General features: G+C 49.6%; 1 protein-coding gene across 1 annotated transcript in view; it reads left to right on the top strand.

Annotated features, from left to right (window-relative positions):
- Window positions 1–205: 205 nt before the first annotated feature.
- THUMPD3 (THUMP domain containing 3) overlaps window positions 206–12,265 on the top strand; it is a 93,145-nt gene continuing 81,085 nt past the window's right edge. Inside the window, exon 1 of the mRNA XM_009882887.1 lies at window positions 206–241. Coding sequence (XP_009881189.1) covers window positions 206–241 — 36 coding nt within the window. The remainder of the gene's footprint in view (window positions 242–12,265) is intronic.

The following is a 12,265-nucleotide window of genomic DNA, read 5'->3' on the forward strand; positions in this document are numbered from 1 at the left end:
GGGGGGGGCGGAGAGAGAAAAAAAACACCACTTCCCTCAGGCCTGAAAACAACTCATCTACCATTGGCATTTTTTCATACAGCTTTTTCATGGGTGTCTTTAATCCCCAGCCCACGGGAGCGTGCCAAGAGCCAGCCTGCTCCCGACACAGCACCAAACCAGAGGCTCTTCCACCCAACAGCCCCGGTTTCACCTTCATACCCACATGGAGCCCTTGCTTCGCTACGCGCTGGGCGGCAAGGTAACCTCGTAATATATGACTACTAAAAAAGGAAGTGAAAGTGGAAAAAATTAGGTCTTGAACTGAGTGACTACTTCCTTCTCGGGAACCCCCCTGCCCTGAGGGACCTGGGGCAGGGTGCGGGGGGACCTGGGCGCAGCATCCCCCGGGAGGAGACACAGAGTTTGGAAGCCCCGACTGGCAATTTGGGGCAGCTGGGTTCACGAAAATGCCACCTTTGTTTTTCTGCTAGCCAAGCTGGTTTCAAAGTAAATAATTCTTTTTGGAGAATGATTTTCCTTCTGTCTTAACAAAAATTGCCATGTCAGTTAGCCAGGAATGACTCGGGATTTTGCAACAAAATTCTGGCACAGAAAGCCCGTCTCAAAACCAGACTGTAATGCAGCAGGTAGGAGCGAGAGAAAGTCAGTGCATGTACACATGTGAACATACACACGTGTGTGTGTGTCCCTTCTTCCAGTGGTGGGAATCGGGAGGCAGAACATCCAACCCCAGTGGAGCGCACAGACCAGATTTACAGCCCCAGCTTGGGCCGTGGACTGGCAGGGAAGGGTGTCCACCGTAACGAGAAAGGACAGCGCTTGCACCGTGTCAGAACAGCCGTACCTGACCGCCCATCAGGAGCACGCTGCAGGGGCAGACAGACATCAGCTGTCCTTTGGTTTCACAGGTACGAGACTCACACCAGCGCAAGGGACAGCAGCGAGGATGGTGGATGAAGAAGCTAAAGATACACAGTTGAAGCAAGGAAAATGCAGGACCCAGATAATGAACTTGACAGCCACCATCAGTACTGGTTCAAGCAGAAAGCATCAAAAACAGAAATTAAGGTAAAAATCACAATACAAGGAACTCAGTGCCCGGAGTTCCTTACTCACCACTTCAGCTAGCTGGGATCTAATGTTTAGAGTCCAGAAAAATGCAGCATAGTCCACCTAAAACTACTACCAGGTGTTACTCCAGGATTACTCGAGTGCTGCGGAAGGTAGAATCCAGCCCAAAGGAACTGCAGTAAGAACAGATTTTACCATTCTCTTGAAATACACCTACTTTTTATAGCGACCTCTGAGCAGTATGGAACACAGGTTAGCAGAGATGCGACTGGTTAAATGGAAATGGACACAGGCAAGGAGGAACCAAACGAGAAGTAAAATCAGCCCTGGCATGCAAAAGCTGGAGCAAACCCATGGGTCCTGTGCGGATGGCAGCTCTGCTGGAAAGGATGCCCTGGCCAGCTCGGGCCACTGCGTGGCCAGGAGGCGCCCGGCCAGCCCCGGTCCACAGTCCGAGGGGATCGGGGAGCCTGCTCTGGCCAAAATAAATACCTGCAGCAGAAGAGGAGAACCTGTTCCCACAGGGCGGTTTTTCAGCCGACCATCGCACTTCTCAGGCTTCAGCAGCGGTATCTGAGCTCCCTTTCTCAGAGCCAGCCTGGGGTTACTCTCGACACTGCCTGGCACTCAGCACGGGGTCTGGTTTATTTCACTCTGTACCACAGAAACTAAGCAAATTAACCCAAACTGGCTCTCCTCCCTTCCTCTCTCCAGGAAGAGAATTATGTGCACAGCCTGAGTCGCTGCAGCAGGTATTTACCCACATCCTTGTTAAGAGAGATGTTTGAGATGTGGCTGACCCTCACTTCCAAGCCATGGTTTACCACAAGTTGCTGCTGGGACCAAACAAGCTTTGGGGGCTAAATTTAGGCAGCAGAAATGCATATTTTCACGTTTTCTCCTGTTTTGTAAGGAGACCAGCCAGAAGCAGGCAGAGCGTTCCTCGGAGAGCAGCAGCGCAGCGGGTTGTAGCCAGACACGGCTCCGCGTGCGGGACCTCGCCGGCGAGCCCCGGCACAGACCTCTCCCAAGGCCACGGTGAAGGCACCTGCTTGCAAAGCGCAGGACAACAGAAAGCACAGCAAACATGGGCACGTCAGGTCTTCTCATCCGTGGTCCAGCTCCCGGGAGAGCTGGCAGCTCAATGTCCGCTCCAGGCCTTTGACTGCTTCATTTAACCACTGCCTGCTGTAGCTGAAGGACTAAGGTCCTTACCCGTCCCACCTCTGCCCACTGGCTGAATGGGCTCCGGCAGCCTCCAGCCTTACCTTCTGGTGAAGCCCACGTAACACACGGAGACACCAACATCGACCACAGCAAGAGCGGCTGTGTGATAAAGGAAAATGACCAGCCACGCAGGCATCCTCCTGCTCGTCTTGCCCGTCTTGGAAGCCCTTAGCACCTTCTTGTTTTCCTGTCAACAGCTGTAATTCATAGCGGCGCCTGCACAGCCCCGTTCAGGAAGAGTAGGACACGGATGCTGCTACCCGGGATGGGACATTGGTGGCAGAGCTCTGCCGAGACGCGCTCTGCAGCCACGGGGCGGCTGTCCCTGCCTTTCCCCATGAGGAGGTAAGGAAATAAACTACACCTTGCGGAGGCCCCGAGCTGCGTGTGTCCCTTAACCGAGGATGCTCATCGGGAAATCAGCACAAATCAGCACATTGCAAGAAGGGGAGGAAGATCCCCCAAAACCACAAAGCACACACCACGCACTGACATATCCTCACTTCTCTGAAAGGCACCCAAAAAATACAGGCTGTGCCAATAGACTTCCAACCTTTTTCTGCCCTTCTCCCATAGAGAATTTAAGTACTGCAAGAGTCCAGAAGGAGAAAACTGCAGAAGCTATTTGGTCACATGGGGTTTTTGCCGTGTCAGCAGATACATTACACAGACACCGCACTCAGGAGACAGACAGACAAAAGTCAGGCTTTACCGATACCACTCTGAAGTGCCCAGAGAAGGAGAAGAGCAGGCTGTCGGTCGAGTTAGAGCCGCACAACATGAACCCTCACGCCTGCTGATGTAGGTCTCCTCTGCCTCCGAGCTCTATACAAAAGAGGAGATGGAGAATAACCCCTGGAGACATGGCCGTGCTTGAGGTGCCTCACAGGAATACCATGGATGCCTCCCCATCCTCCCCGTGAGAGCACTGCCGGCGGCCAGGCAGCACGGACGCATGGCTGAACACAACAGCCGTGAAAAGCTGCAATAAGCGAGTGAGCAAGCTAAAGAAACAATTCCGGAGCCGGGCCTGTGGACAATGGATCAAAGGAAAAACATCGGCATCACCAGCAGCACTGTAATGAGGGAACGGGCACAGAAAATGTAACCCACATCGTGTTTGCTATTGACTTGCCTTCGGCCACTCTTGTCTGTATGAAAAGCTGCTGTCAAACATCAAAACCTTCATTGCTCTTTCTTCTACACTAACAGCATGTAAACACCTCTGACTAAAGCTGAAACAAAAGTTGGCATCATTAATCTGCAATTCTAGCATCATTCTTTTTCTTGAAGTTATTTATAGTTGCAGTTAACTAGTTTAAGTTTTCCCATTACAATTAAAAAGAATACATTTCCTCATTACAGAGCCTTTCATAGGATCTTTTAAGAAAACATAAAATTAAAAAACCAGTAGGTAAATGGGAGAAGCAGCAGGGCCAAGCCTGCCAGAGGAGGAGTAAAGTGGAAGCTTTCACGGTGTCCTGCTCTGTTTTACCCTGAAGACCAGGGTAACACAATGGGAAAACTCTCCCTAGGGCAAGGCCCCCAGGGCGGCACCTCCGGCTCCCCAGCCAGGCTGGGACCACGCTGGGGAAGACCAGAATGGGCTGCACACCCCCAGACAGGCTGCAGCCCTTGGGAATAATAATTGGGACATGAAATGTTTGTCACACTGCCACGTTTGACTCATCACTCCACTCAGTACTACATTTTTATACCTTTTTATAAAGACAAAAATATAGTTTTCATCTCACCTTTCTGTTCTTCTATCTCTTTGATTTTTCAAGAGTCTCCATTCCACGTTGACAACTTTAAAAGGGCCACATAAAGCTCAGTATATCACCACTGTGAGTAAACCTCACAAGCTTAGTTTGCCACATCTCAAACAGAGGTGACTGCAGGGAAGTCAAAAAGCAATTAAATGTAAACTCAGGCTCCTTTCATCAAAAAACATGGCCACAGTTTGCACAAAACTCATTGCAAAATGTAAAAATGAACACAAGGACCCTGACCCCCAACACGAAATCTAAGCGAGGCCGGTGGGAGCTCAGAACAAAACCGTCAGATATTTTCTGTTTATTTTTTTCTTTTAAAGAGAGTAGGAGCAAGAACATCCATACAATCTCCCCTGAATGTAGAGATAAGCAGTATTAAAGAAACAGGTCTGCTCTTGCAACCTGAAAAAATCAGGCACGCGTGGATACTTAGGATGAATATCACTTCTCCATGAACATACAGCCTCACAGCAAATGATTTTTTTCTTTTGGAGAGTCTTCTAAGGGAAGAGGAAGACCAAATTTACATAGAAACAGCAGGTACTGTCACTATTGACAACAATCATGACACATCACCAGTGATTTAAGCCATGAAACGTTTTGGTCCCAGTCTGTCGCCGACTTCTCATCCATTGCTCGCACAGTCCTGCTACCACACCTTGACATGCAACCACTGCAGGGACTCACCCCCTCCAACAGCACCACTGGCCACAATGCCCAAAACCAGAGATACTCCAAATGGTATAGCCCAGAAATCAAGAGAAAACTCCCTTGCCCTACTTTTTCCATTTTCAACCCCAAATTCATATCTGAACACAAAATAAGGAAACCTTTTGGAGAAGGACTAGAGGGGTCACACTCTTCACAAAACTCTGATACCACCCGTTCTGCAACTGACGGTTACTGCAAAAAGGAACATTAAAATGGTGCAATTGCACATAAGAAATTGTTCGGGGAGAGTCGCCCAAGAGGAAGAAGAGTCAGCTGCCCACGCACCACAGGACTTCCTTCACCATGACGAGCAGCCACTCACCCCAACACAGTGGGAGATTCTGAGCAGAGATCACTCTGAAGTCTTTGCAAACCTCCTTCGTGCATGGGTGTCTGTGCCTTGTTACGCGATCCGTCCTGTGAGTCCGCTTTGGGAAGCGCTGCAGTGACACAGAGAGAGGTCCCCACTGATCTGCCTGTGAACCCCATGGCCTCACACAGGTACGTGCTTCCTTGCATGCCCCTCATGGTCAGCAGAGCTGCGCCAGAAGGTAACTTGTAAGCACAGACAATAAAATAAAGACCAAGTCCAGCTGACAATAATATGGGCTACCACAGCAAATTAATTACATTTGTAACATAGCTGGAATGGTAAGCAAACCCCTTACAACTGTCATCTACAAGATCGTTAATGAACCATTCCAGTCACACCCTTCCTTGACACCTCTGCTTGACTTCTATACATCTTTCCTTTATTTAATTAACCCAGCCCTGTTAATCACTCAGTTTCTCCACATTTTCTTTCCTTTAGTCCTCCTCTTCCTAGATTTTGTGAGGGTTGGGCACACAGCCCTAAGGAGAAATCCATGTAGACCACAGCAAAAAGAATTGTTCCATGTTAGATGTTAGAGCCAAAGGTAAGTCAAAAGTACCAGAGAATCACAGAATGGTTTGGGTTGGAAGGGACCTTAAAGACCATTCAGTTCCAGAGATTAGATGTTAAGGAGAACAAGCATTCACTAACACCAAGGGACATTCTGCATTAAAACCTGCAGATGCACAGCAGGCGTTTGCGCATCAACAGCCCAAGTATCCGCTGTGAATCACAGCCCGGTTACGCGCAGGCTGAACTGGCCACATCTGTCTCACTTTTGTCTGACCATGAGCAACACCGAGGAATTAAATCTCATTTTGTCTGGGCTACACAGCCCTGTATTGATCACACTGATACACTGGGAGGGATAAATTATAGGATTGAAGGTGGAATGAGCCCAAGGAAACATTTAGCAACATAAGGCTTTGAGGTGTTTTGAGGTTTTTTTGGTTTGTGTTGTTTTTAAGCAAGCTAAACATCTACCAGGCCAATGACGCCGGCTCTGGGGGAAAAAGTCTGTTCCAAGTCTCCAGCATCCTAACACTGCCGGCAATCACTGACTTACAGAATAGTTTGGGTGGGAAGGGACCTTTAAATGCCATCTAGCCCACCCCCCTGCCCTGGGCAGGGCCACCTCCCCCCAGCCCAGGTTGCTCCAAGCCCCGTCCAACCTGGCCTTGAACACCTCCAGGGATGGGGCAGCCACAGCTTCTCGGGGCAACCTGCCCCAGGGGCTCACCACCTGCACAGGAGAGAACTTCTTCCTCAGATCTAGTCTAAATCTCCCCTCTTTCAGTTTAAAGCCATTACCCCTTGTCCTATCACAACAGGCCCTGCTAAAAAGTTTGTCCTCAAATCCTCTGCTGGCTGTGTCTTTTGGGGGATCCGCGCCTCCACCAGCACCCTGCACACCACGGCCAGGAACCCTGCCCCAGCCAGCGCTGTCCCCAACCGCTGTCCCCAACTGTTTCCCAAGCAGGAACTGGAGGAGAAGGAGAGAAAGCAAAACAGCTGCCCTCCCTGGGTTTGCTCCTCCTCTGTTTTTCTTGTTAGGAATACAAGGAAGACGCAAGAAATCCCTAAGAACTGGTTAAAGCATTAAAAAGAAAGAGTGAAACAGATCTGTTGTGTTTGTTGAAGATGTAAGAAGAACAAAAGGAAGCCTGGCAGACCCAGGCGGTGGTTTCCCGCAGGGGACACTGACCCTCTGGCTGCCCTCCTGCCCCAGCTCCCCCCCGCCAGGGCACCCAGCGCAGGGAGAAGGGCTTGGACACACTGAACATCCCTCCATGAGTAACCGGACCTCCATGTTTTGGGGCTATTATGATGCAAAAGAGAATGTATTCAAGCTCAGAGAAAGAAAGCGAGCTGTGAAAGAATGTGAATCACGCCCGGAGTCACTGAAATGGAATAAAGGAGAAGATCATTAAACAGTTCACTCCAGCACCTCACATTCCTTAATCCAGACATGGAAAGATTTCACAGATCATTAAGAGAGCCGAGCTTTACAGTCAGTTCCTAGAGTTACCCTTGGCTATCCCCATAGATAGCAGCTACCCAACCTCTTACACAGCAGTAACAGGATAAAATACTATACGCAGAAGTCAGATCAGATTATCCAGCAGTGCCTTCTGGCCCGAAAAGTCTGTGCATCCGCGAATCCAGTGAAACAATTCTCTGTCAGGCTAATGCTTCACACCTCTACAAGCATTAAAAATATATAATAGTTCCTCAAAGAACTTTTAATCTAAAATCTCAAAGCTTTCTATAATCATATAAATCATCCTGTAATCATATAAACTTCAAAATCTCTCAGAAAGAGGGAAGGATTACCACACTAATTTTACAGAAAGGTTAAAAAAAAAGTCCTTCCTCAGATTGTCTGCCACTCTTCTGTCCTCCACTTCCACGTGCCATTTTGTAATGGAAATGAGCTTGACCTTCGCTCTAAGGCAAAACTGCTTACCATCTGTGAAGGACAAAAAATGGCAAGTAAAAAGGAATGGCAAAACAGTAGACTCAAATTTAGGAGCGTGTAGAAATAAGCAAGTCTGACAACAGCAGTTGCCCAATTTTTTGTATTTGCTTGACTTAACGTTCCTAAAAATATCATGGGCAATAGGCTCCCTAAAGACTGCACCCGGCAGGGACGTGCCCAGCACTCCCCAGCAGCACCCACAGGCAGCGGCAGCAGCGCTGCCAGCTCCATGCCAGGGAACCGGGTGTCACATCCCTTCCTATGGCCGTGGAGGGAGACGTCCATCCCAACCAACCTCGGACAACTGCCCACCTTACCTCCTCTGCTGCCCCCACCAAAGCAAGATCGGCTGGGCCCAGACAACGTCAGTCAGGAAGAGGACCATCCCAAGGGTGGACGTGGCCACGGTGAGAGTGTCTCAGCTAATACTCACTGCAGGCAGCGGGCTGATCTCTGCCGTGGGGTCCTCAGCTCACAAACCAGCACAGCTCCTCCAACCGCGGGGTAAATTCACGCCCTGGGAGGGTCAGCGGAGTCAGCTGCTGCAGGCACCGGAGGAGCCCCGGGCAAGGCCACCCGGAGTACACATCAGCACCTCTGGGCACTCCCGGGCTACCAAGCAGCCCACGCACCCTTTGTTCAGGGACCAGTCAGTTTGGCAGGGCATCAGCTGCTTTTACTCTCTAAGGAACAGGCTTATTAGTTTTAAAGGACAGTCACGGAAAGTAGCCTCAAAGCTGTGCAGGAGGAGGAGAGCACTGTCACATCGCAGACGGAAAGCCGTGCTCTGGTCCGGCCGCTCCGCGGGGATGTGACGACCCCCTTGCAGAGGCTGAGCCAAGTACGGCGCACTACAAAAGAGGGAGATAAAATGCAGGGAAAGTCAACGTGCAAACCACGTCAGAGGGAAGGTTCAAGCAACCCTGAAGCGTAGAGAAGCCTGACAAGGGCTGCCCAGGAGAAGGTTAACTGTCAGACTGTGTAGCTGACCACCACAACACTCCAGGTTCCTGCTACCAGAAATTCTTGGGAAGATGACTGATATATCCCATATACTTGCCTCTCCATACAACCCTCAGTCTCAGCGGGTGGAGCACCACATATACTTAAGGCTGTCCAACACTTCCCATTGTAAGGGAAAGAATGAATGAGTGAGAGTACATAGGAACACCCCGCGCGCACACACTCTCTATAAATACTTACCAAATTGCACAACAGACCAATTGTTTTCAAGTCTGTGGCAAGCGCGGATGCCTTGTGCATGAGCTCACAGCTCATCCACATCCCAAGGACTATTACAACTTTTCCTTAGGGCATTAAAGTGTTTCCCCATTTAAAGTTTCGACATTCCGTGACCCGCGAAGGGCCAAAGGAAACGTGTGGGATCAGCTGAGTTCATGTCCTGAGCCCACCGGGGTGTAGGGATCCCACCTGCGTGCACCTGAGAGGGGAGACCAGCAGGAGCAATGCCAAGGATGGGGCCAGTCCACCTTCAGCAGCTCCCCAGGTCACCCCAGGCTCTCCAGCCACGACCCTGTGCCGTAAGGCTGAAGGAATAATACTGGTACGAGCAGTAACTTTGAATACAAAGCGATGCTCTCCTCCTTCAGCCAAAGGACGTGGCTGTGGTTATCTCACTCAGCCTCTGCTGCACGGGAATTGCAATTAAAATGTGAAACCTCCCACTGAAATGCCTGAATCAGTGGCTTTGTAACACAGACTCATTAGAAATGAAGGTAATGGGTGTACCTTCCAGGAAAAGGATTAAACCAAATCACCTGGAAGTGTAACTGCTGAGCACAGACCCAGGCAGGGGGAAAGCCAGAGAGAGGATGATACCGAGTAACACGTCTAAGGAAATTATGCCTCGCGACAAAAACGTCCTCTGCATTTCCAGGGGCTGATTGCACTTCACTTGGAGCATGCCCTAATCACCTAGAAACACTGCTCTTCCATGTCCTCTTGGTTAATTATCCCCACTGTGCATTTGCAACTCCAGCGCGGCAGAGCCGGGTTGAGGGCAAGCGCAGCGTGCTCTGCCTGCTGCCTTCAGCCGCACACGCCGGGGAGAGCCTCCGCTGCCGCAGGGAACCAACGGTGCTGCTTCCTCCGAGGCCTCTGCCTCAGAAGAAATCAGCCAAACATCAGCCCAAGGCTGACACTCCTCTTCACTCCTCCTCCTTTCCTGGAAAAAGCATAATATTGGAATAGCAAGGGAAAACTATGCCGTGACCAATGAAAGTGCATTGTCTGTCCCTGGATCCAGCCAGCTTGGAAACTGCAGAGAGGAAGCATAAAGATAAGGAGGAATTTCACCTTTCGGTGCCTCTGAGAGGCAAGAACCAGCACAACCCTGCCTGACGTCTGCAAACCCAGGCTCAGACTGCGTGAGCGCAGGCAGCCCTGGCATGGGGGAAACCTACTTTGGGCTCTAAAACCAAACGACGTGCGGTCTCCTCAAATCCTCACCCCAGGGGTACGGACATCACACGTCCACGTGCACGGAGGACAGCAGCATCTGCTCCCGGCCAGGGGAGCCTCTTGGCTGCCCCACGAAAGCAGAGATCTCTCGTATCCCCGACTGCAGCTCTGGGCAGCCGTTCGCATCAGGGGCAGCCAAAGGCCATCTCGTACACCAAATATAGCCCGCAGGCCTGCCGCTCACAATCTTTATCACAGAGATGCAGTTAGTGGATGACTGACGGTTCTTGATCCAAGTCAGCAGACCCTTTAAACAAAGGGAAAAATTTCCTCCAGCAGTAGCGGTCAGCCCAGACTGCAGCACTGCACTCTGGAGTAGTTCAATATTTGGTGAGATGGTTTTGCTCTTAAAATTGGGCCAGGTTTGGGTGCTCATTCTCATTCACTGGTCTATTTTTAATTGAATTCTGTTTTAGGGTGACGAAAGACCTGCTGTATCTTACTATGGCACTGCAGAGGGATCACGTGGATATTCAGAAGGTAAAGAACGTGCAATGGAGAAACCAACAGCTGTGGGGAGAGGATCTCCAAAGGACTCTCCATACCAGACAGGATCCAGCCAAATACTTCACCACCTCATCATGAATTCATCATCTACTACAGACCTGGAGCATGTTTCAGTCTGCAGGCAGCTCAAGTTGAGGCTAATAATAAGCATCGTGTTGGGATCACTGGATTGTGCAGCTGCCACCCACAAAGTAGAGATAACCGCCCTCAGTTGCTTCATTTCTGTGAGAGTCATCACATCCTCTGGTATGAAGTGATCACATTACTCCCTCCAAAAGGAACGAAAAGCAGCGTAAAGCATATTGTCTCCTCTCACCATCTTCCCCAGCATCCCAGGCTTTATTCATTAGTGGGCACAGAACCAGATGGTTATAGATAAACAATACAAATGAAAACACAGAAATAGCCTGTTGTAGTACAAGAGTGTTAAATTCCCACCCAGAAAATAAGAAAGGGCATTAGTGCTACAGAGGTACTTGGGCAACTCGCAGAGGAAGCGAGTCAGCAGGCAAACGCGATTGATGCACACCAATGTATGTGGCTTTTTCCTGAAGCACCACCTGAACAGAAAGTGCTTCCCAGCAGCTACAGCTCTGGCTAAAATCAGCTCTGTCTGCAGGCGTCCATCACTTTTAGAAAATAATCCCTCAAATATTTTACTTTATTCCCTTGGTATGCACACAGCCAGAATTTCTGCAGTGCTCTCTCTGGAGGACTCTCCTATCATGCTTGTCTTTTAGCACACGTGCAGGGAAAGCGAGGTCTGGAAGTAATCATTCCTTCTGTTAAGGCACTGTTTAAAAGAGGAAATACCTTCCTTCTTTTCTGCTCACATTCAGATTTGCAGAATTGTCCATTTCTCTGACTTCACATCACTTCATACAAGGCAAAAATATGGGGCTTTCAGGTTGGCTGAGGTACCAATCACATAACATTCGCTTACAAAATGAAGTAACGTCATCCTAGCAGGGTGAAGCAAATCAAGATTTTCATCTGTTTATTTGTTTGAACTGCTTCCTATCTAGAAGCAGATCTAACCTTTGTTCAAAACTCCTACACAATGTCAACAGGAACATGCCGCTGCCTGACCCACCCCAGGAGCCGGCATCCCCACCTTCACTGTCCCCTGGCACCGGGGAACGAGGCACCACGGGACATCCTCCAGCAGCCTGTGCCCTTCCTGGGGTTTCGTAGCCTTGTTTGAACCTCTGTGTCTCCCATACAGCACTGCTGTCATGTTTCCCTTCTTTTATCCGAGACTGCACCTTCCATCTAAAATATATCAGAAAAAAAAAAGCAAGCCCAGGAACTCCCATACTAATTATTTGCAATTGCTTTATTTCAGCTGCTGGCTGTCAGCAGAGATGCTTGCGGGTAAATGTCATACAGATGCACATCCACACAGCCCCATAGGCTGCCGTGGGGATACGCCGGCTGGAAGCTAGCGAAGAGCACGGTCCTTTGCATGCAACAAAGCTGGTGTCTGCTTTTTTAACAGATTCCTCCTGAAGCAGATTGCTAATTGCTCCTGATTTTTGCTCTTCTAAAATAAGATTAGACTGCAATCTGCATAGATGTCGCAGAAAGACTAATGAACTGCCCGCCCACCTGGAATTCCAACTTCAGCAAAACACAGAG

Source organism: Charadrius vociferus, unplaced genomic scaffold (genome assembly GCF_000708025.1).
Source record: "Charadrius vociferus isolate BGI_N301 unplaced genomic scaffold, ASM70802v2 scaffold433, whole genome shotgun sequence".
NCBI classification, from domain to species: Eukaryota; Metazoa; Chordata; class Aves; order Charadriiformes; family Charadriidae; genus Charadrius; species Charadrius vociferus.